The sequence below is a fragment of the Orycteropus afer genome, unplaced genomic scaffold (assembly GCF_000298275.1).
Source record: "Orycteropus afer afer isolate SDZICR_OR568_19922 unplaced genomic scaffold, OryAfe1.0 scaffold00334, whole genome shotgun sequence".
NCBI lineage: Eukaryota > Metazoa > Chordata > Mammalia > Tubulidentata > Orycteropodidae > Orycteropus > Orycteropus afer.
In genome coordinates, this window is record NW_006921921.1 from 1,427,024 (window position 1) to 1,451,869 (window position 24,846).

At 46.4% G+C, this 24,846-nt stretch overlaps 1 protein-coding gene across 1 annotated transcript in view; it reads right to left on the reverse strand.

Annotated features, from left to right (window-relative positions):
• PAH (phenylalanine hydroxylase) overlaps positions 1-24,846 on the reverse strand; it is a 103,096-nt gene that overhangs the window by 36,371 nt on the left and 41,879 nt on the right. Inside the window, exon 4 of the mRNA XM_007952388.2 lies at positions 5,108-5,196. Coding sequence (XP_007950579.1) covers positions 5,108-5,196 — 89 coding nt within the window. The remainder of the gene's footprint in view (positions 1-5,107; positions 5,197-24,846) is intronic.

Below are 24,846 nucleotides of genomic sequence, written 5' to 3' on the forward strand. Positions count from 1 at the left end.
TTTTTTTTTAAATAATTGAAAAAGTGGGGGCTCCATGAGTAAATGACTTTGAGAAACTTTAGACTGAACGGGTTCCATTTTTGCAGGACTTTCCAAAGCCTCTAACAAGATATTGGGACTTGTATATGCTTTAAATGGGGTTTTGAAGTGCAACAGTTTTCATTTTGATCATAGGGTTTTGTTTGTTTGTTTGTTTTTGCTTTTTTACTGTTTGGGAACTAGGCATATAACTCTTCAACTTGTATATACTTGTGCCTCATCTGTGACGTTACAAGTCATGGGAGCATGACTTTACGTTGGTCTGATATTCTGCGCTGACAAGTATAAAACACAACATGGTACATACCCTAAGAGACATGCACACATTTCTACAGCAACAGTGTGAAAAGCTGAGCCTTGGGAAGAGATAAAGGAAGGCTTCAGAGGAGCTGGGAAATCAGTTGGGCTTTTCAAGATGAATAGAGGTTTGCCAGCAGGGAAGGAATGGGTGGGCGGTAAGAAAAAGCCTCCAAGGTAAGGAAAATGGCACTGATAGGAACACAGTGGGAAGAAAATGGTCAAAGAAAGGGAAGAAATGGGAATCAAACAGAAACCACTTGGATTCTGTCTGCCACCATCACGGTTATTTATTATTCCAGTTCCCTCTCTAGGGAGCCTTTGGGAGGGACACTTTTCTCCCTCTATCCCAGTACTGCAGGTCCCCCTGAGAAAGGAGTTTTATTTATCATTTAAATCTCCTTATTTAGAAATTAACATGGCCCAGGAGATAGTTGACATACACGCACACAGCCCTCTCTGTCTGAGATTTCCTCTTCTGAAAACGAGAAAGTACAACCCTCATTGAGCCGTTGTAGTCTGTTTGTTTATTTTTGGATGCATGTTACCATAGGATCCAGCAGTTCCACTCCTGGGTATAATCCCAAAAGCATGGGAAGCAGGGATTCAAACAGCACTTACACACCAGTGTTCAGTGCAGCGTTACCCACAATGGCCAAAAGGCGGAAACAACGCAAGCATCCAACAGGTGAAGAGATACACAAAATGTGCTGCATACATACGATGGGATATTCAGTCATAAATAGAAACGAAGTTCTATGAGGTATGGTGTGGATGAACATTGAAAACATGGTAAGTGAAATAAGCCAGATAAATAAGGATAAACAGTCTACGCTCTCACTTATAAAAGTATTTAGAATAGATAGAGAGGCCCACAGACAGAGAGCAGATTAGTGGTTACCAGCACTTGCATGGAGGAGGCAATAAGGCATTATGCCTAACCAGCATAGTTTCTGTTGGGAGGGGATGAAAACATTTTAGAGACAGAGAGTGGGGATGGCTGCACCACATCATTAATATAATTAATGTCACTGAGTTGTTCACCTAAAAATAGTTAACACAGCAAATTGTATGTCACATATTCTTACCACAATACCAAAAAGTAAAATTTAAAAATGCATGTAATGATGGAAGGAATTAATGGAGAAGGGAATTGAGCTTTCAAGGATCTCGTTAATCAAAGCATGGTTGGCAGAATGACAGCAAGGGCTTTCCCTGAGTCATAGGTTAAGATGAGTCTCCCCAGAACTGGCCTTGGAATCCTAACCTTATACCTGCGGATTCTACCTGATTGGAAATAGTTTTCTTTGATATGCCAATTGGATCATGCTGAGTAGAGGGGACTCCAAACATAATCACCTGTGAGTTATAAAGAGAACCCTTAGACACAGAGATAGCACACTTCTTCTTCGGGAAGAAGGAGGCCATGCAAGGATCACCAAGGAGCTCCCGGATATCCTGGGTATGCCTCAGGCTCCCCCCAACAAAGGAATCAGCATGGCCAAGCCCTTGATTTAGACTTGTAGCCTCCAGAATGGTGAGAAAATAAATCTGTTCTAAAGTCAAAATAGAGAAGAAAATGCATGTAAAGCATTTAGCACGGTTTATTTCCATGCTTACGAAATAGTAGCTATTAATATTATTAGCTTAATAATGTTTGTGGAAGAAAGACGGGCAGGAGGGGGTGAGAGAAGCAGGGACTAGAGTGCAGTCCAGCTCTCCCGTTTCATTTTTTCCCTTTGGCTAAAGCTGGCAAGCAGGTGACCTTTGCCCTCTCTCATGGGAACTGCCCCTCCTCTACCTCACTCATTTCTCAAAGTGGCTCTTTTGCAGGTCGTGACATGAAACATTAGTCAAACGTTCGTGCACCCTGCCAAGGACAGCAGCCAGGGAGAAGGGATCATACTCGGGGACAGAGTGGAACAGAGGGTTCTTTGCAAAAGAACTCCTGTCCCTCCCAGGCTGTGGCCGTTTGCAGTTCACATATTAGGGCCGTGGTCTGTGGGGCCTGGGCTATGGGGCAGCCCCCTGGCATGTTTGCTTTGTCCTTGGCCCACTTTCCAGGACCTGATAAGAAAACACAGGAACAGGGAGAGCCTGGCGCCTCCTCTTGGGGGGACCATGTACCTGATAAATTGCATTTTTATGACAAAATTCATAAAGCTGGGAGGCCTGGGAGCCAATGACTTGGGCTGGGTTCCTGAAGAGGAATGAATTCCAGAGAGTTTTCAGGCCAGCCCGTCCACCTCTGAGGGGACATGAGGATTAAAAAAAAAAAAAAGAAAAGAAAATTGCCATCGAGTTGAATCCAATTTATAGCGACCCTACAGCGCAGAGTGGAACTGCCCTGTAGGGTTTCCAAGGCTGTAAATCTTTACTGCAAGCAGACTGTAACATCTTTCTCCCACAGAATAGTTGGTGGGTCCGAACTGCTGACCTTTTGGTTAACAGCTGACCCCTTTAACCACTAGCCACTAGGATTCCTCAACATGAGTATAAAGGGTGAGAAATGAAGGGGTCTCAAAGTAGCCTCTTCTCCCATTGTCATTGCTACAACTGAGCAGGGAACGAGTTCAAAGGGAGGTACTGGGGGGCAGGGGGGTGGCGGGGGAGGCCAATTAGAGGAGGACAAAGGAAAAAACAACCCCAGTGCCCACATGTCCATTCTGACTCACAGTGACCCCACATGTGACAAAGTAGGACTGCCTGTTATCTTTGCAGAAGCACGTCGCCTGACCATTCTTCCATGGGGCCACTGGGGGGATTCAAACCGCCGACGTTTGGGTTTGTAGCAGAGCATAAACTGCACTTGCCAGGGATCTTGGTGAGAGGAGAAACCTCCCTCAGGAGAGATCCCACGCACTGGGTCACAGGCAGCCTCTCAGTTGTCCTGAGAAACCGCGCCTGGAGACGCTCTGCTTTCTCGGCTTTGAAGCCTGGGGGTTGGGGGAGGAGGTGTTCACCTTTACTTCTGTTCATAAAACGCTTTCTTACTGTAGCAATTTGTAAACTATAGAATAGTACAAAGAGCAAAGAGAAACAACTGAAATTATAGGGGATCTTTATTTTATTCCTCATGTTTTCTGTATTCTCAAATTCACTAAAAGGCATCTTACTATTCCAGTCAGAAACAAAACGAGCACAGATTATTCATATTTTAGAAGTCCAGTGTGTCCCTGAGATCTCTCTCCCTTTGGCTCGTGAAAGGGCTTAGAATTCTACCATCAGCTAGACCTTTGTCTTCAGGCCTGATGAGCACTGACTGAAGAGTCTAAAGACTTAAGTTTCACATTAAAAAAAAATGGTCTTCTAGTCAATTCTAACCCATGGCACCCCTCTGTGTGTCAGAGTGGAACTGTGCTCCGGAAGGCTGTCCGTGGCTGACTTTTGGGAAGCAGACTGCCAGGACTTTATTCCAAGGTGCCTCTGGGTGCACTCGAACTTACAACCTTCAGTTAGCAGGTAAGCGTGCTATCTATTCACACCACTCAAGGACTCCCTAGAAAAGCCATTGAACCTCATGGGGCCAAAGGTATCTGACTATAAATGAGAATATTTTCTTTGTTTGCTGAAAAGTGCGAGGGATATTTTGAGAGTCCCCTGTCAACTGTAAAGACCCACATAGAGGTGAGCAGGTAACGACCTCCTGATGACATGCAGATCCTCTCGCTGGGTGACCGGAAACCATTACTGATGTAAACAGAGTCTGAATCATTTAAAGGTGCTGGAGCCATTTGCCTGGCAGGGAATAAAGGACAGGCAGCGTGATGGTGGTGACACTTGTCACACAGCTAAGGTACTGTCCGAGCTGGTTCTAAGCCACAGCCAAGGCTACTCCTGCCAGAACCCTCGACCCCAGAAAAGAGGGCTCAGTAAGAGCCCCCTGTCCAGGTCCTCTACTCAGAAACAGGGGACGTCCTCCCCTGACTGCAGGACACAGTCCATGTGCCTTTGTCTTACATCTCAGACCTTTCACAGTCTGACCCCAACCCACCGCCCTGGCCTCATCTCCTGACACTTACCTTCACACCAAATGCTCCAGCCATCGTTCTCGAAATGTTCCAAGCCTTTTCGGAACTACGAGCCTTTGGATATGCCACTCTCTCCACCCTTGTTGACCTTCTTTTCTCTGATTTGAGTAGCATCTACTCAGTGTTCAAGACTCAATTCCCGTGCCCTCACTCCCCACCAGCCCTACACCTGGCAGAGTGACTAGTACTGTTGACTGCTTCCCAAGAAGCCAATGTAAACTTCTGTAATTGTACAAAGTCAGACATTAAGATTGTGTGTGTGTGTGCGTGTATGAAACCAGAACACCAAACCAGTTGCTATCGAGCTGATTCCAACTCATGGCAAGCTCATGTGTGCAGAGTAGAACCATGGGTGCCATAGAGTTTTTCAGGCTGTGACCTGCGGAAGCAGACTGCCAAACTAACCTTCCCAGGCACCTCTGGATGGGTTCAACCCTCTAACCTCTCGGTTAGTGGCCCAGTGCTTAACTGTTTGCACTGTCCAAGGACTATCTATCTATCTATCATCTATCTATCATCTATCTGTATACAGTTTCTGGACTGTGATTTCTCTTTCTGCAAGAATAATAATGATCATGATAATGTCTTGTTAATCTTTGCTTCCTCAACCCTTGCACAAGTAGGCCCTGGATAAGCATTTGTTGAACAAGCAGGTGAAGACAGACTCTGCAAGGGGGAATGAGTAGGATGAGAGAGGAGAGGGGTCAGAAAGGCTCTCACCCTAAGGGGTGTGGACTCACCGGGTGGTCTGCATCCAGCTCCGCTCCATAGCTGAGAATCTGATTGGCAAATCTGTCGAGCTCTTGAATGGTTCTTGGGAACCAGGGCACTGCAAACAGAAAAGGCAAAGTTTTGGGGGACAGATTGGCAGGACATGGCCAAAGACCTCACCAAGGTCAAAAGTAAGGACTCAGCACTAGTGGAGTGAGTGGTGCAAGTAGGACCCCTGAGAGCCCCCAAACGACAAGAATACAAAACAAATTCCATTGGCCTTGGGAACTAATTTTAAAATGTGTTCCCAAACATGGTATCTTTCCTGGAGATTTTGTCTGAATTATCTCAAAATTAATCAGCCACCCACCCATCATGGTATAAAACCCATTGTCATTGAATGGATCGTAACTCATAGTGGCCATATAGGACAGAACAGAACTGTCTCATAGGGCTTCCGAAGATGGACTCTTTAGGGAAGCAGACTGGTCCATCTTTCTTCTGCAGAGCAGCTGGTGTTGGAACCACTGACCATTTCGTTAGCAGCTGAGTGCTTTAACCACTGAGCTCAAGACTTCTTGCACCATCCTAGAGTGGAGTGGTTTTTAATGGTTTTATTTAGCAGTGGGACATTGCATGTAACCCCAAAATGTAAATTAGGTAAAACCAGAGTTGCTGTATTGGAAGCAAGGATGAGCCCCTGAGACCATCTCTCCTGACCCCATCTCCCCATCACATCTCCCTCCAAAGACTCCAAGCCTCCTGCAACATCCTTTGATCCCATAGTCAGTTTGAAAGCCATTGAAGCAGAATGAATGGAGTCAGGTGCTCTGGGATTTGAAGATGGCTCATGGTTCCTACAGAATTTGTGAGCTTGTTTTTAAAATAGCATAGTGGGGGAGAAGGGGGCTGCCTGGGTTGTGCAGACCACAAGGGCTGCAGAGGGAGGGATCCCAGGGAGGTGAAGTGGTAGCATCCCCTCCTGTGGCTTATAGGAAGAAGACACATGGTGGAGGAGGGGAGTGGGAACTGTTCCAGGGATGAGCAGAGGCCAGGCAATTTGGGACTATAAATTCCGCGAGGGCAGGGACCACGAGGATGCTGTATTTCCAGGAGAAAAGAAGGCAGGAAGAAAGAGAGGAAGGAAGGAGGAAGGAGGGAAGCGGGATGGAGGAGGGAGGGAGAGAGAGAAAAGGAAGGAAGTTAGGAAAGGAAGAAGAGAAGGGAGGAAGGGGAGGAACAGGAAGGAGGAAAAGGGGAAGACAGGGAGGTAGGGAGAGCAGGGGGAGGGGGAGAGAAGCAAAAGAAGAGGGGGGAGGGGAGAGGGAAAGGCGGGGAGGAATGAAAGGAGAGAAGGAGGAAAAGAAGGGTGAAGGGAAGGAGGGATATAAGGAGGGAGGAAGGGAGAAGGATGGAAGGAAACAAAGGAGGGGGGAGGCACACACCCCAGCCACATCGCATGTAAGGGCTGATGGTGGAAACCACCAGGCACATAATGTCTCCTCTGCTCTCCTGGTGGTTTCCAGAGGGTCTCCACTAGGGAAGGTGTTATCACCCCAGCTACGGGGGTCGCTGTGAGTCGGAATCTACTCCATGGGAGTGAGGTGTTTTTGTTTTTGTTTTTGGTTTTGGTTTTATACATAAGAGAAACTGAGGCACTGGAAGCCTAAATAACTGGTGAGAGATTACAGAGGAAGTAAGAAAACAGTAGATCCCGAAAGAAACCACAGAGCAGAGTGAACACAGTGCAAAACCAAGCAGTGCAGCCCAGCCAGGCAATGGGTCCCCTGAGAAGAGGGTGAGGGGGAAGGATGCTAAACTTGCAGTCAAAGGGGTTTAGAGTCAGGCTCCAACCACCTACTAGCCTCTCTGGGCCTCAATTCCCACCTCCCTGGGGGGGGGGGGAGGAGGAATAACAACAGGAAGATTAGCAAACTTTTTTGAGGCCTTATTCTGTGTCTGGCCCTGTGCTTAGCATTTCACATAGTCTCATAATCTGATGAAGCAAACGGCACAGGCCAGTGTCTGGCACATAAATAGTGGCCCACCAGCTCTGGTGGCATAGTGCCTAAGGCATTTGACTGCTAACCAGAAGGCTAGTGGTTCAAACCTGGAAAGGAAAGTTGGGCAATCTACTTCCTACTTCCGTAGTGATGCTGCCACCTCAGAAACCCAAGGAGGGGTTGCTGTGAGTCAGATCCAAACACCACCAAAGTGAGCTTGGTTTTGTTGTTGTCGTTGTTGTTCTGTGACTGGCAATGGGGAAGGAAAGAACACGTGTGCCATCTAGTGGCCACACTTGGGAAATGTCCCTCATGAGAGAAGCATATGAACCTCAGGACAGAAAGCAGCTGCCTAAAACATTCCACGGAGCAAGGACTTTATCTCAACAGTGTTAATAAAAGTCATTTTTTTCCACAGAGCTGAGATGCTTAAGCTCTCTACTGCCCATATTAACAATACAGACCAACAATGAATGTTATTCTAAGTACATTACCCATGATGTGGGTATGATAGATATCCCCATATTTTTGTTATTGTTGTTGTTGTTGTTGTGTGCCTTCGAGTCAGATCCAACTCATAGTGACCCCTCCTTAGGTTTCCAAGGCAGTATCACTACAGAAGTAGATTGCCCAACTTTCCTTATTGTTGTTGTTGTTATGTGCCGTCAAGTCGGCCCCAACTCATAGCGACCACTCCTTGGGTTGTCGAGGCGGTATCACTACGGAAGTAGATTGCCCAATTTTATTTCAACTCAAAACGGCCCCATATGATGTAGGCGAAATACCCCCATAGGGTCTTCTAGTCTGTAATCTTTACAGGAGCAGATTACCAAGTCTTTTCTTCCACAGAGCCACTGGTGGGTTTGAACCACCCACCTTATGGTTAGCAGTCAAGCACTTAACCGTTATGCCACAAGGCTCCTTATCCCCATGTTACAGATGAGCAAACTGAGGGACAGAGAGGTTAAGTTACAAGCCCAAAGGTCCAGGATTCAAATTCAGGTGCAGGTGACTTCACGGCCTCTGGTCATGACCACCAATCCATCCTGCCCCTTATGGGAGTTGGCAGAGCAGACTCATTAGGGGCATGACTTGGAATGTGACTGCATGAATATTGTGCTTTTTGGTTTCTCCCCGTAGGTTTCTGTGCTCTGAAGCCTGGCCCTCTCCACTCCCCAAGATCGGCTCCCTGTGGGCTGACATTGCAGTAGTTACTGTAGCTGACATTTACATAGTGCGTGCTACATACTAGGCAAAGGGAGCTCTGGTGGCATAGTAGTTAAAGCATTCTTCTGCTAACGGGACAGTTAGCGGTTCGAACCCACCAGCCACTCCATGAGAGAAAGATGAGGCAGTCTACTTTCTTAAAGATTTACAGCCTTGGAAACTCTACAGGGTAGTTCTACTCTGTCGTATAGGGTCACTATGAGCCAGAATTGAGTCAATGGTAGTGGGTTTGGGTTTTTTGTTTTTTTTTTTTTTTGGTTTATGTGCTAGGCAAAGGGACCCCAGTGGTGCAGTGGTTTAGCACTCAGCTATGAACTGAAAGATCAGCAGTTCAAACCCACCAGCCACTATGCAGAAGAAAGATGTGGCAGGAGAGCCCTTCTTCCTGTACCACTTTCTGACACATGGGGCCCTTAGACCTGTCAAAGGACAACCCACCAATATGTATTGAGTACCTGCTGTGTACCAGGCACTGAGCATAGAGGGGTGAACACAATGGCGTCCTCACCCTTGAGGTGCTTACATGCTGGTGGGAGAGACAGGAAACAATAAATAAAATTTTAAATGTATAGCAATGTCATGAAGTTCTTGAAGAAAAATAAAGCAGGGCAAAGACATGGTGGGTGAAGGAGATGCTATTTTCTAGGATGTCCTATGGCTTCAGACCTCGGGGTGAGGGTTCTGGTGCCTTGACACTGCTTCACAAAACTGTCCACCACAAACTACCAGCAGCCCGGGGTGGGGTGGGGGGACCTGGGGTACTCAAGGAGATCCCTAGGTCAAGGCTGGCTGCCTGTTTGTTTCAGGAAGACTCAGACTATCAATGGCTAAGGGCCTGGATGATAGAGCCAGACACCCTGAGTTTGAATCCTATCTCTGTACTTATCAGCTATGAGACTCAGGACAAGTTATTAAACTCTCTGTGCCTCAGTTTCCCTACCTGCAAAATGGTGATCACAGGAGTACTGTTTTCTCAGATCAAGTTGAGGGTAAATAGGTTAGCATCTGTGAGTTGCTGAGAGCAGTACCCGGCACGCAGTAACTGCTATTACTATTTAGCTGTAAGCTCCAGAGCGTTACATTTCCACATCGCCCTTCACTCAACACAGCACAGAGCAGGAAGAGTGCACGTTTTCCTGCAAAGCCGGAGGGCCACCGTTCATTTTGTCATGTCACTTTGGACAAGTGCTTTCTCTTCCTTAGTTTCCTGATCCATGAAATGGAGAAAAACTATTTTTCTATGTTGTTGCATGCATTAAATGCCATGGCGGTTGTGACACACCTTAGCTTTGTGAGTGGCTCACGGTGAGGGCTCAGCCCAAGGTAGTCGTTAGGATGAGGGAGATTTTACGAGAGGAGGATGAAAACAAGAAGGAAGAGGAGGAAGAGCAGACAAAGGCAGTCAGAAAGCCAGCTCTTGGGCGCAGCTCTGATATTAGCAGGCTTTCCCTTCTTGGACCTCAGTCTCCCCTTGGATAAAATGAAGAGTGCTGGGCACCCGTGTTGCTGAAGCTGCTTTTGCCTTTCATGTTCCGAGACCTGTGAAATGCCTGTGAGGGGTGACGGGCCAGCGGACACGTTAAAGGATCCTCACAGCCCATTCAATGTATCAACCTCACCTGTTCCGAGGGACAGGCACTGTGTTTTTTTTCGAGCTCTCCAGATGTATTACCCCCTAAAAATTCCCTTTCTCTTCTTACCAAAGAAACTGTATTTTACTCCACAGATGGAAGGAGTCTGGGGCCCAATCTTGATGCAGAGCTGTTGGTGCAGTTTCAAAGAAACCACCAGGGGGCAGCAGAACCAGCATAATTCCAGCTCTGGGTGAAGCTTTTTTTTTTATCTTTCCCCCCTCCTCTAGAGGGAAAGAGGCTCTGGCAGTATAGTGCCCAAGGCATTTGGCTGCTAACCAGAGGGCTGACAGTTCAAACCCACCAGCCACTCCTTGGAAGGCAGACTGGGCAATCTACTTCTGTAGAGATACCACCTCGGAAACCCAAGGAGGGGTCACTTTGAGTCAGAACCAACTCGACTGCAATGAGTTTGCTTTTCCAAAGGGAGAACACTAGTTGGGTCCTGTAGGATAGTATGTTTAGGGTCTCTTGATAGGGGGGCGGGGAATGGAGAACTCCAGAGGGTTGGATGCAAAGACCCAAAAGATTCAAGTCTTGGCAAGGAGAAGACAAAAGCCTACCAAGCCTTTTAACAGGACTTCATCATAGAGGCTCAGAAGGACCCCAGGGCAGCTTGTGGCACAGCCCAGGGGCCTCCCTTATCTTCTGGGCCTCATTATCATCCAGAAAAGGCCTACAACATAGCCAGGCTGGCAAAGGGGCAAAGCCTGGTGGTTAACTCTAGAGCCAGACTGTCAGGTCCAAAGCTCACTTCTGCTGCTTAGTGACTTTCTGCAGATTACTTAACCTCTTTGTACCTCAGTTTTCTCATCTACAAAATGGTTATAATACTGAAATCCATTGCCATCAAGTCAATTCCAACCCATAGTGACCCTAAAGGACAGAGTATATCTGTCTCGTAGTTTCCAAGGCTGTAATCTGTGTAGAAGGAGCTCTGGTAGCATAGTGCCTAAGGCACTTAACTGCTAACCAGAAGGCTGGTGGTTCAAACCCACCAGGCACTCCTCGGAAGGAAGGTTGGGCAATCCTACTTCCGTAGTGATACTGTCTCGGAAACCCAAGGAGGGGTCGCTATGAGTTGGGCCGACTCGACAGCAAATAACAACAACATAAATCTGTGTAGAAGCAGACTGCCACATTTTTCTCCCATGGAGATACTGCCTTGGAAACCCATGGAGGGGTCGCTTCACAGAGTGGCTGGTGGATTTGAACCACCAATCTTTGGGTTGGCAGGCAAATGTCTAAGCACTGCACCACCAGGGCTCCTTAAAATGGCTATAGTAATAGTGCACATGATAATATATTGTTGAGTTGTTAGTTGTCATTGAGTTGAGTCCAATGGCAGCCCCTTGTGTGCAGAGTGGAATTGCTCCATAGGGTTTCAAGGCTGTGACCTTTCAGAAGCAGATTCCGGTCCTTTCTTCTGAGACTTATCTGGGCAGGTTTGAAATTCCAACCACTTGTATCCACCAAAAAAAAAAAAACCCAAAAACCCAAACCCACTGCTTTCAAATTCATTCCCACTCATAGTGACCCTCATTGGGCTTCTGAGGCAGTAAATCTTTAGTAGATCACCCAGTCTTGCTTCCATGGAGCGGCTGGTGGGTTTGAACCACCAAACTTCTGGTTAGCAGTCAAATGCTTAGGGACTGTGCTACCAGAGCTCCTTTTTGTATCACCCAGGAAATCAAATAATATATATAATATTATTACATTTTGTTGTTATGTGTCATTGAGTTGCACCCAACTCATAGTCGACCCCTTCTTGGGTTTCTGAGGCAGTATCACTCTGGAAGTAGATTGCCTCATCTTCCTTCCGAGGAGTGGCTGGTGGGTTTATAACAATAGTGCACCTTCAGAAGATTGATGGGAGAATTAAAATGTGCTAAACTTGATGGGGGCTCTGGTAGCATAGTGGCTAAGGCACTTGACTGCTCACCAGATGGCTGGCGGTTCAAACCCATCAGCCACTCCTCGGAAGGAAGGTTGGGCAATCCTACTTCCGTAGTGATACTGCCTCGGAAACCCAAGGAGGGGTCACTATGAGTCAGGGCTGACTCGACGGCACATAACAACAACAACAAACTTGATGGGAGTGAGTTTGGTTTTTTTGAGTTTTAATATTTGTATACTGCTTAGAATGGTACATGGCACATAGTAAGTGCTTTATAAAGGCTTGGTATTATTATTGTTGTTGTTATTATCATTGCTATCATTACAAAAGGAGCTCTGGTAGCGTAATGCCTAAGGCACTTGACTGCTAACCAGAGGCTGGTTAGCCACTCCTCAGAAGGAAGGTTGGGCAATCTACTCCCACAGTGACACCGCCTCGGAAACCCAAGGAGGGGTCGCTATGAGTTGGGTCCAACTTGACGGCCCATAACAACAACAACATCATTTTAGACCACCAGATGATCAGGGGTAAGAGGCCTGGTACACACTTCCTCCCAGCAGTAGCCCAACTCTATCTACCTTGGAATCCATTTCTCTGCACCCTCCCCTAGCATCACTTGAGGTTAAGATATGGTCTCCCCAAAACCCCTGAGAAGAGTCTATGTATAATCTGGATGGACAGATGACCCAGGCCAGGCCTAACAGTTAAGAGGAGTTCACAAGCTATGACCTTGGAGAACAGGGGCGAGCTAAGGACACAAGACCCAGACAAAGCAAGTTCTGGGTGTTGGGAGTTGGGGAGTTAGGAAGTTGGGTGTGGGGAGTTGACATGGCTCGTTTCCTGGGCCAGAGACCAATCTGAGCAGGGCTGTGAAGCAAATAGGAGGGAGATGTTGTTGTTATTGTTGTTTGTGCCATCGAGTCGGACTGGACTCATAGTGACCCCTCCTTGGGTTGCCGAGGCAGTATCACTATGGAAGTAGATTGCCCAACCTTCCTTCCAAGGAGTGGCTGGTAGGTTTGAACCACCAGCCTTCTGGTTAGCTGTCAAATACCTTAGGCACTACACCACCAGAGCCAGGTACAATAGGTAGTACAAAATGAAATCAGTACCAAGCCTTTTTATTATTACACACATATATACATTGCCAGAGTCCATTCTGAGTCATGGTGACCCTCTGTGTGACAGAATAGAACGGTTCCATAGAGTTTTATTGGCTCTAATATTTATGGAAGTAGGCCAGCAGGACTTTGTTTCACAGTACTGCTGAGTGGGTTTGAACCACTGCCCTTTAGATTAATAGTCAAGTACAAACTGTTTGTACTGACACTTCATGTCATTCAAAGAGACTGGAGCTGGAGATCTGAGTTCAGTTTACATCTCTCCCATCTATGCACTGGGTGACACTGAACAAGTTACCTAATTTCTGAGTCTCTAGCTTTTCATCTGTGAGAGGGGTGAGGCAACCAATCCCTCCTCTGCCTCCTCAACTGGGCTGAGAAGCAAGTGAGGCACAGCAGGTTGATCTGGGTTGTCACTGCCCTTGGACCTCCCAACAAACCCAGGAGACATCAGCCTGGTGTTTAAGTAAACAATGTCACTCAGGTGGTGGTGGAGCCAGAGCTCATCCTCATGCTTCCAATATCTACACCTGAGCTCTTCTCAGCCAAAGAGTTGTAACTCACTGTTTCCTTTTAAGTTACAATGTTTTGAATGCCTACTATGTACCAGACACTGTGCTAAGCTGTTTACTTCTACTGTGTCTTTTAATTCTCAAAGCAATCTTCTGAGGTGGACATCATTATTTCTGTTTTACTGGTAAGGCTCAAGGAGGTGAAGTGACTTGTTCAGGATCACCGAGCTAGTGAGTAGCTGAGCTGAAATGTGAACTCTGCAAACTGTGTAGTTAACCACACACTGTGCTGGCTTACATCAAAAGTGAGGACTTCAGCCAGTCCCTCTTCTACAACCTTGAGAGGGAAAGGAGGTGATAAGCTCTGATGGATTAAAATGTGCCCCCATTAAAAAAAAAAAAAAAAAATGTGTTGTAATCCTACCTCTTATACCTGTCCATGTCACCCTGTTTGGAAGTAGGGTTTGCTTTGTTATGTGAATTAGATCACACCTGAGTAGGGTGGGCCCCTCACCTAATCACTTCTCAGTTATTAAAAGAGCAGATAAGATAGAGATGTGCAAACACAGGGGAAGATAAAAGCCATGTGAAGATCAGTTATAATCCAACAAAGAAAGGAGTGCCAGGGACTACCTACAAGGAAGGAGTGACATGGCAGAGACCTTAATTTGGACTCTGAGCCCTCAGAACTGTGAGAAAATAAGTTTTTATTCTTTGAAGTCACCCCCATGTGGCATTTGTGGTACAGCCGCACTAGGAACCTAAGACAGAGTCCCTGGGTGGTGGTAACTGTTAATGTACTCGGCAACTGGCCAGAAGGCTGGGACTCAAGTCCACCCAGAGGCAGCTCCGAAGAAGGGCCTGGCAATCTATTTCTGGAAAATCAGTCACGGAAAACCCCACAGAGCAAGGTGCTACTCTCACATGAGGTCTCCATGAGTCGGAGTTGACTCAGAGTCATCAGGTGGTTGAAGGAAAAGACATGAGCTAGAAGTCCAAAGGAGCTTGAAGAAAATCCTTGCCGTAGCCCTGGACCCTAACTCACCTTCTCTCTCAAGCCCCCCGGAACCTAGGGGTAGTCATTTCTTAGCACCTAAATCCTCCACTCCTCAAACACATCTTCACATCGCCTTTCTCCTCTCCATCGAAGGTCACAGGTCTCCCTCCCCCACCCGCCCCAGTCTCACTCACAATGCTGGGAATCCAGACTGACCCCTGTGACCCTGGCCTCTGTTTTGAAAAGTTAAATCAGATTAGCTCATTAATGACCTTTCAAAATACCTCCTCGGTGGGCTGGCCTCTGTGAGCCCCTTGACGGCCTCGAGGGCTGCTGAGCTTGGTCTAATGAATGACTTGGACAGGCTGGTGCAACAGAGACCCTCTGTGAAGCCAGAGGAACCCAGGGACACAGATCATTAATAAATATTGATCTGGCTCCAAGGGAAGAGCTGGCCCTGGACACCCACGTCGTGGTCCCATTAAGTTAGGGTCAGCTGCTCAACCAAGACGCCATGGGGCGGCTGGCTCAGGACGCTCCTGGGCAGAATCCCTCACAGGCCTGGCCCAAGCCAGCCTCCTGGCCAGAGGGTCGGGAGCAGGCCCATTAAATTTATAGCAGTTCAAGGTGCAGGCTGAGTCCAGTCACCCCCCTCCCTGTACCAGGCTTTCACCAGCCCCAGGGTTTAGCCAGCAAGGCACCCAGGCCTGCCCCAGACTTCTGCCTCCAGCCAGTCTCAGGAAGAGCAGTAAATCCTCTGTTTCCTAAGTCCAAGATAGAAGAGTGTTCCATTCCCCTCCTCCTAGGCTCCTGAGTGTCCCCTTGGAGGCACTGGCTGCCCACCCCACACTGAAGCAATTACTGTGTGGATCCCATCAGCTTTCCAAACCAAGAATGGTGGCTTGCAACAGGACAAAAACTTCCGAGGATGAACTCTTTTAAGAAGTTTCTGCTTTCTTTCTGAAAGGTCTTGGATGGAGTAATCAGGACTGGTAGGTTCAAGGCTTCCTTTTATCATTGTCCTGATGGGCAAAGCAATTGACCTCTGTGTTCACATGTTAAAATGGGAATCCTGGAATAGCAGGGAAGAGTAACAGGGACCTAGCACATGAAGTAAAGATTTAAAATGGATTGAAATGAATAAATGTCTGCAGTGAGTGAAAGCTTATGAGTGAAATCATAAATGAACCATGATGTAAAAGGTCATTATTCCATCCACTGGCCTAAGATGTTATGGATCTCATACACATATCTATTGGCAGTTTGCCCAGTGCATCCTAAAACACACAATGTGTCTTCTGAGAGGTCATTTTGCACTGAGATAGGGCTGGCTGCCATTTACAACTAAAGTTATGGTCAGTCTACATTGAATCAAACAGAATACATCTAATGTCTCTTCCACATAACGTCTGTCTCACTCCTGGAGGTCTTCCCTGGCCCTGCTCATCCACCTATCAAGATTGTGCCTCTAAGTAAGTCATTTCACACTTCCCTATCACTGGTGGTGTAGTCCCTAAAGCATTTGACTGTTAACCGGAAGGTTGGAGGTTCAAACTTACCAGCCACTCCTCGAAAGGAAGGTTGGGCAATCTACTTTCGTAGAGATACTGCCTCGGAAACCCAAGGAGGGGTTGCTATGAGTTGAATCCAACTTGACGGCCGTGCATTAGAGTTAGAGAGTATGGCAATTGTCCACTTTTGTTTCCCTCCCTTAAGATTATAAGATCCCTGCATGGTAGAAATGGTATGTAATTGTCTAGTAACCTAAGGGTTGGCAGTTGAACCCATCCAGCGGCACTATGGAAGAAAGGCCTGGCAATCTGCTTCTGTAACTATCACAGGCAAGAAAACACTACAGAGCAGTTCCACCCTGTAACATGTGGGGTTGCCAGGAGGCACAACCAAGTCCACAGCAACAGGTGTTTTCACTAGACTGTAAGTCACGGGAGACTGGGCTCCATGTCTGTCTTTTTCACTACTGTATCCCTATCATTAAGGAGCCCTGGTGGAGCAGTGGTTAAGTGCTCAGCTGCTAACCAAAAGATTGGCAGTTCAAATCCACCAGCAGCTCAGTGGGAGCAATGTGCTCCCATAAAGATTACAGACTAGGAAACTCTATGGGGCGGTTCTACGTTGTCCTACAGGCATCTGAGTCAGAACTGAGTCCACAGTATTTAACAACATCACTCTCACGGTGGCTGACAGCAAATGGGTGCTCAATAAATATCTGTTGAATGAATGAATGATCAACTAAACTAGGGGGTGAATGAAAATGAAGTTGGCAAAGCTGACTCTGCTCTGCGGTTTTTTAGAAGAAATAGAGAAGAGAACCTGAGTCATCAGTTTTTCAAAAAGAAAAATCTAAGAGAACCGAAAATTCCTGAAGGATAATGGGGTCAAACGCTACAAGGATGTCAAAGAAGAAGAAAACAATGCAATAAAAGGCTATTGGTTTTGGTGATGGGGGTTATTGGGAAACTCTGAGAGTAGATCCAGTGAGTGATGGCATTAAAAATGAGAAAGTTCAAATTCAAAGAATGTGTAGGTTGTCGGAACATGGAGGGCAGTCAGTATAATCTTCCTTAAAGCTTGGAGTTGGTAGGCCACATATTAGAATGTTTTTTTAAGGAGTTCTGATGATGTGATAGAAGATTCCTGATGGGGCACAATCAACCTAAAGGGATAACAGAAGACAATAGCTAAAAAACATCACGTGAACCAGAAAAACAAAATAAAACAAAGACAGAAACATGAGACCCAGGGAGGTGCAGGGACCAACCCAAGATCACCCTGATGCATTAATAGTTGATCTTCACATGACTGCCCCTTCTCATTTAGGTCCCATTGCCAATGTCATCTTCTTTGTCTGTAATACCACTCTGCTGAATGTCTTTCATGCACAGCATGCGTTATTATATGAAATCATCTTGCATAATTTATTTGTTCACTTACCTAGTGTCTCTCTCCCAAACTAGAGTTTGTGTCATTATCAATGATGTCTGTGTCCCACCCAGTGCCTTGAATAATGCCTGGAATGCAAAAGATGCCTGCTGACTCTGAGGAGGAAGGAAGAGGAAAGGACAGAGAGATATGAGGGGAGGAGGCAGAGAGGGACAGAATGAAAGAAGGCAGGGAGAGAAAAAAGAAGGGAGGCTTGCTGAGAAGCCTTCTACACCAGTGCTAGTTCCTGTATAACTGTGGAGAACAATAAATGTCAAAAGCATGATCACAGGAAGTAATATATGGAAATGAGAGACCTTTCCCTGGGCCCCTCACATCTCCTCACACAAGAAGCTGCCTCCCTAGCCACTGGGTGAGGCTGGCCTCAGTGAGGGACTGGCTGTCACCAACTCCCAAGATATTGGCCTTGGCAGTGTCCATACTCATTGATCTGATGAATCTAGCTGCTGCTGCTGGTGGTGGTAAATGGTCTGTTGTTGGGCTGGGGTCACAGATTACTGAGTTCTCTCCCTGCTGAGGTCCAAGGATGCCTAAGAGCAAGGACCTTCACACACACGCACCTTCAATTCAATCCATCAACTACACTAGCACACCCAGCATCTGGCATGGTTGCCCTGTAAGCTTTAGGAAGTGGCACACTGGGTCTCAGCTCTATTTCACAGATGAGGAAGAAGAGGCTGATGAGGTTACACAGCCAGTAGGTGGTCAGATGGGATTTAAATCCAGTTGGCAGTGTGTAGAAAGGGGGTCCGCAGCCTGGTTTCCTGACTCTCTATCTATCGCTCTATCTGAGCCACTGTGAGTCTTCCCTCCATGCAACATGAGTGAGACATTGACATTCAGTTCCAACCACATCACAGCCTCTTATTCCCTCCTTTCATTGAGAGAAATACGCCCGTCACACAGAGAAAAGTGTTCTCGGTCTTGTTCCTTTGAGCTTTCATAGTCTTTCGGATGAACTCGAAGAGCGTATCATGGTGGTCTTCCTTTAACAAAGATCAGAAGTTTGGGGATTCTGGCTCTCTTACTTAGCTTGTTGTTGTTATTGTTAGGTGCCATCCAGTCGGACCGACTCATAGTGACCCCTCCTTGGGTTTCTGAGGCAGTATCACTACGGAAGTAGATTGCCCCATCTTCTTTCCAAGGAGTGGCTGGTGGGTTTGAACCGCCAGCCTTCTGGTTAGCAGTCAAGTGCCTTAGGCACTATGCTACCTTGGCTAGGGCTGCTATACTAGAAATACCACAATTGGGGGTTTAACAGTCATTGTTTTCTCACCATTTGGGAGGCCAGAAATCCAAATGCAGGGCACCAGCTAGCTCTCAGCTAATCCGTTTTCAGCTCCTCTGGCCCAGGGCTCCTCAATTCCTTGGTAACTCCTACGTGGCATCTATCTTTTCCCCGTTTGTGCTTCCTTGTCTCTGTGCCTAATCTGCTCTTTTAATATCTCAAAAGAGGCTAGATTTAAGTCATACCTTACATAGATAAGGAGCTCTGGTAGTATAATGCCTAAGGCACTTGACTGCTAACCAGAAGGCTGGTGGTTCAAACCCACCAGCCACTCCTCGGAAGGAAGATTGGGCAATCTACTTCTGTAGTGATATTGCCTCAGAACCCCAAGGAGGGGTCACTATGAGTCTGGTCCGACTCCAAGGCACATAGCAACAACAACTACATAGATACAGTCTCATTAACGTGACAAAGAAACTCTCTTCGCAAATGGGATTACATCCACAGACACAGGGGTATGGAGTCCAACATATATTTTAGGGAGATACAATTCAATCCATAACACTGGTCTTCCTCAACCACAACATTTATTGGATATTCATATAAAAGATTCAGGGATAATCCTACTGACACATTTTGTGTGGATCCTACATGCCAAGCACTTTATACAATCATATCGTGTGGTCCACACAATCACAGTGGCACACAGATATCTCCATTTTACGGGTGAAGAAAAGGGAGGCCTACAGAGGGCCAGCAACTTGGAATTGAACTGGGCCAATGAGACTCCAAAATGCATGTGGCCTCTCAACTTTACCTCCCTGCCTCATTTCCTGATATTGAACATGAGAAGAATATTATCTGCCTGCACTAGCTATTTGAGTTGGCTGTTGCTAAGCTTAAACAAGACAATCTAATGAGAAAGAGTTTTGTAAACACTGGGTCTGGTGTGCAACAGAGATCCCTCTTACACCAAGAGCCTGTTTATTATTTTGCAATCTTCCCTAGCTCAAAGTCCTTTGACTGTGCAAATAGACTGGGCTGCAGAAGTCGCATTCACCTGGAGCTTGCCTTGCCAGGTAAGTTTCCTGTCAACACCAAGAGGTTCTGCTTCCAGCTCTGAGGTTGGTGGCACCTTCCCTGAACTGGCTTATCCTCTCAGCTATGTGTCTCGTTGTCTTAACGAGTCAGTCTGCTGAAACCCAAATCATGACCTCAGCTGCCAACACCGATGGCCACAATACATCCAGCACGCATTGAGATAAAGACTGAAAAAGGCAGTCATTTTACAAATACGTAGACAGTTGGTTTCCTGCACACACAGGGCCAGAGCATCTACAGCCCTAAGAGACACGCGCAGGGTAAAGTGAAACGCTCAAGGGAAGGCTTAGAGCTGAGAAGAGGACAGAGGGAAGGTGGAACACTGAACAGCCAAGCAGAGGAAGGGAAAGAACAAAATCCAACACGGGTGGGAAAGGGGACAAGATCCCAACCATTTGGATCCCTCCTCCAGGCCTAAGCGGCTTCCCTTCGGAGGTTTTTACCAGCTTGGAAACCAAGACCCCTTTGAAAATCTCTCCTGAAAGACATGTATGCACACATATCAATTTGCTCACAACCCCAGGAGCTTCTCAGACCCCACTGAGGAATTGAACCCCTTCTGTTGATCTGAAACTTCAGGCCTATCACAGCAACTGTTCCTCAGGGAAGCCATATTGAAGTAGCAAAGAGAAAGCTCAAGAGGTCTGAAAAGGAAGAGAGGGTAAAAGAAGAAAAAAGGAATAAATGTCTGATGTTGCTTTTGTCTTCTCGTAGTAATTTTTTCCCTTAAATCATTGGTTCATGAATTGATCCAAATAAAATAGACAAGTAAAACCATAAGGGCTCCCAAACTGAAAATCAAACCAGTTGCTGTCAGTGGATTCTGACTCATGTGACCCCATGTGTTTCAGAGTAACACTGTGTTCTGCCGGGTTTTTCAGTGCTTCCTTTATTTCCTTTCCCTTCTTCACCCCTTCTTTCCTTTCTTCCTCTCTCTCTCTGTCCCTCTCCCTTTCTTCCTTCTTCTCCCTCTCTCTCTCCCTCTCTCCTTCTCTTCCTTAGGTTCTATTCCCCACAGAACATGCCATACACTGGCAGCCTGGACTCACTTTGATTCTATACCAAGGCTCTCTTACAATCACCACAACTTGAACAAAATCCAGCAAGTGTCCGTTTACTCCCTGTCTACCTCAGAGATCTTGTCCGTCTGCTTCTCCTGGCTGCAACCTGTCTCCATGTAGGAATTTTCCATCCCCCCCACAAATGTAATGTCATGCAGAAGACTCAAAGGGAAAGATAAAAGGATTAGTAGATTGATCGATGGAAGATATTAATGCTCTTTCATGTTGGGTTGAGGAAGGATTTGATGTCATCAGGAGAGAGGGGAGCAGGAGAATAGACCTCAAGTATTCAAAAGGCTCCCTGGATTAAAATCCTATTAAACCCACATCGGCTTCTCTGTGAGGCATTTGAGAAGATTGGGGTTTCTTTAACATGTCACCATAATTAACCTTCCCTTAAGCTGTTTTGGGTGGAGAATTTTAGCAATTAAGAAACTGAAAACTTTCCTTTTCGATCGCCCACATGGCCTTTTGAACGGTTTAAAGACTAGAATAAAAAGTGGTTTAGCCTAATTGATTTGAGGGGTTCAGCTATCCCACTTCAACCTGCTGTCAGGCTTGCTCCAGAGATCTGAGCACCTCAATAAAAGGGCATTTTGTCCAGAGAAAGAATCAAACGTTCAGATCCACCACGATGCTTTTCTTCCTGTAATCATTGCCCCACTGAGTTCTACAGAAAAGGCCACTCTGCAAAGCATTGGCTATTTCCCCTAAAAATATCTGTTTCTGGGCCCAGACTCCTCTTCACAAAAACTACCCCAGGAACCCAAAGGGCCCATGACTCCCCACAGGTGAAACGCCAGGCATTTCATCAGTTGTATCCACAGCGGCTGTTTGGTTATGTGTAACTTAAGGTCCGAGTTCCTGGTGGTGCAAATGGTTAACACACTCAGCTGTTAACCAAAGGTTAGAGGTTCAAGTCTACCCAGTGGTGGCTTGGAAGAAAGGCCTGGTGATTAAATTCCAAAAAATCCACTGAAAACCCCATGATAAACATAACTAATGTCACTGAATTGTAAATGTGAACAATGTTGGAAAGGCAGATGATTTGTTACATGTAATGATTTGTTACAATAGGAAAAGGAGTTGGACTCTAACACATGTGGGGTCATGATGCATCTGCATCCTCTCTGGGTAACTGGTGAATGAAGATCAGGAGAAGATATCAGGTGGAGGCAGCCATTGTGGGATTGAGTAACTAACCACCCGAAGCAACAAGGATCACAAAACATGTGCTGTTTTTAAAAAGCAGCCTTAGCAGTTTTTCCAACACTAGTTACAATATCAACTCAACTTCAAATATAAACGCCCAGCCATTTTGAGCAATGAGGTGAGGAGGCTGCCAGATGCAGCATTCACCATTCACCCTTTGATGATCCCAAACAACGCTTACCCAACCTTTTAGTGAAAACATGGCTTTTCTTTTCACTTTCACAATAGCTGATTTCTTGCAGCTGAACAGTGGAACTGAGACCAAGTACCATCAGCCCTGTCTCCATTACAGCCCCTGGCACTTGACAGTACCCAACTGGCTGTCTTCATCTCCCTTGACAGACCGTGAACTCCTTAAACACAGGCAGTTTTCATCCCCTCTCTCCAGCTCCTAGCACAGTGCCTGGCACACAGCAGCACTCAACACACTGGCTCACAACTACACAAAATCTGTTCTATGCCTTAAGGCAAGTCGTAGTCTCAGTTTGTATAATGAAAACTTAAGGTGTCTTCTAGGCTACATGACTTTTGAGGTCATTCTCCAAATCTCACAATTTTTAAAAAATAAGTTGCATGGCTTTTTGGGGTCCCTGTGTGCATACCAAAGTCCCTGGGTGGTGCAAACATCTTACTCTTGACTTCTAACCTAAAGGTTGACAGTTCAAACCCATCCAGTGGCAACGTGGAAGAAGGCCTGGTAATGTGCTTCCATGAAGATTGTTGTTGTTGTTATGTGCCGTCGAGTCGGCCCCGACTCATAGCGACCCCTCCTTGGGTTTCCGAGGCAGTATCACTACGGAAGTAGGATTGCCCAACCTTCCTTCCGAGGAGTGTGCCAAGCAAACCCCAATGAGCAGGTCTACTCTGTAGCACATGGGGTCACCATGAAGGAGTTGGAATTGATTACAGAACAATGGGTTTCACTTTTTCTTTTCTTTTCTTTTTTTTTAAAAAAAAAAAAAATGCTCATGCCATTATTTACAATGATGACACTGGTAAGAATAAACCAAAAAACTCACTGCAATTGTGTCAAATCCAACTCATAGCAACCCCCACTGGGTTTCCAAGGCTGTAAATCTTTACAGAAGTGGATCACCCATCTTCCTTCCACGGAACAGCTGGTGGGTTTGGACCCCTGGTTTTCTGATTAGCCGCCAAATGCCTTATCCACTATGCCACCAGAGCTTCTTATGGTAAGACTAGCAAACATATGTTAAGCCCTTAAAGCATGCTTGCACTGCTCTTTGTGTTTTACTTGTGTTATTTCTGTCATTCTTTAAGGTGTAGCCTCTTCTTACTCCCATTATACACAGTGGGAGACTGAGAGGCTCAGAAATTTGCCCCAAGTCATACCAAGGGTGGAGTGCCCCAGCTCTGGGGTCTGGCCTCCTACCTATTCCGCTACATCCCCTCTAAGAACTTCCTGCGGGAGCCTCCAGTTTGGGTTTCCAGCCCTCCAGCTGATCTACATATGCCTTCTGGCTCCCCAGAGGCCGCCTGCCCACCCACCTGCCTGTTTACTGCTTTGATTCCCTAACCCTATGGCCCCAGCTGGCCTGGGCTCCACCTGCTCCAACCAGAGGCAGAGCTGGCCCCAGGATCCAGACGCCCTTTGTCCTGGAGGGCCTGCAGCTCCTGTTGGGAGCAGGTGGCCGGAAAAGCAGGAGAGGGCAGTCATCGGGGAAGCAGCTTGGGAGGTTGAAGGGAAACAGGGCTGATCTGAGGAGGAATTCCAAGTGCCCGCCCCCACTGACCTGAGCCCATCTGCATGGCCACCCACCCTTAGCAAGGGCAGAACTCTGGTGTGGACTTTCTCACCTTGGGTACAACCATAGAAGAATGAGGGCAAGAAATAAGGGATCTTCTAGGAAGGCCTGGAAGCTACCTTTTAGACAAGGCTACAGTGGCCTGTGTTAGGAGATGAGTCTTGTCTCATTTTATCTGAATTTGCTTTAGACCCTAAAAAGCAGCCACCTTGTTCCTCTGTAACCTTCTCAGGGTAATCAAAACCATGCCAACAACTGCATGCTATCATTTATTCAGTCCTACAGTGCACTAGACACTCTTCTAAGCATTAGTTATTATGCATGATCTCATTTAATCCTCACAAAATCCTATGGAAACCTGAGGTCAGATGGTAAAATTGGTCAGAAGTCTCAAAGCTAATAAGTAGCAGAGGTAAGGCTTGAACTGAAGTCTGCCCAACCCCAAGTCAATATGTGTCATCTCTCTACTCTACTACCCTACCATGTTTCAGGGAATATCAATGGACAACATATCAGCAAGTCATTAAGGAGGCAAGTCCAGTGTTGACCATGCCTGTGTTTACTCATTCACTCACAAATATTTGCTGAGCATCTTTGTACCAAGAAACATGCTAAGCTCTGGGGATATAAATATAGGTACGAGATTCTCCTGCTGTCAAGGAGATCATCTTCTAGTGGGAGAGAAAGATAAAGAGATAGACAATTACAATGGAAATCCCCAAAACAAAGAGACAGGAAGTCCAATCTCCAGGACTGCCATGATCTGTGAAGGACTTGAGGAAGCCAGTTGGTTAGAGGAAGATAACTAGATAACGTATCCTGACTTGATAGAATGTTTACATAGAAAGATCCAAGATCCCCTTAATCATCCCACCTCTGGAGGTAGGCACTGAGGACAAGATAATCTAGGAATGAAAATATATTAAAATTAAAAGAAAAATGCTACTACTCACATAAGAAATTATTATGAAGAATAGAGGAAATAAGTAACATCTACTAAGTGCCTAAGGAGCTCTGGTAGTGCAGTGGTTAAAGCATTTGGCTGCTAACC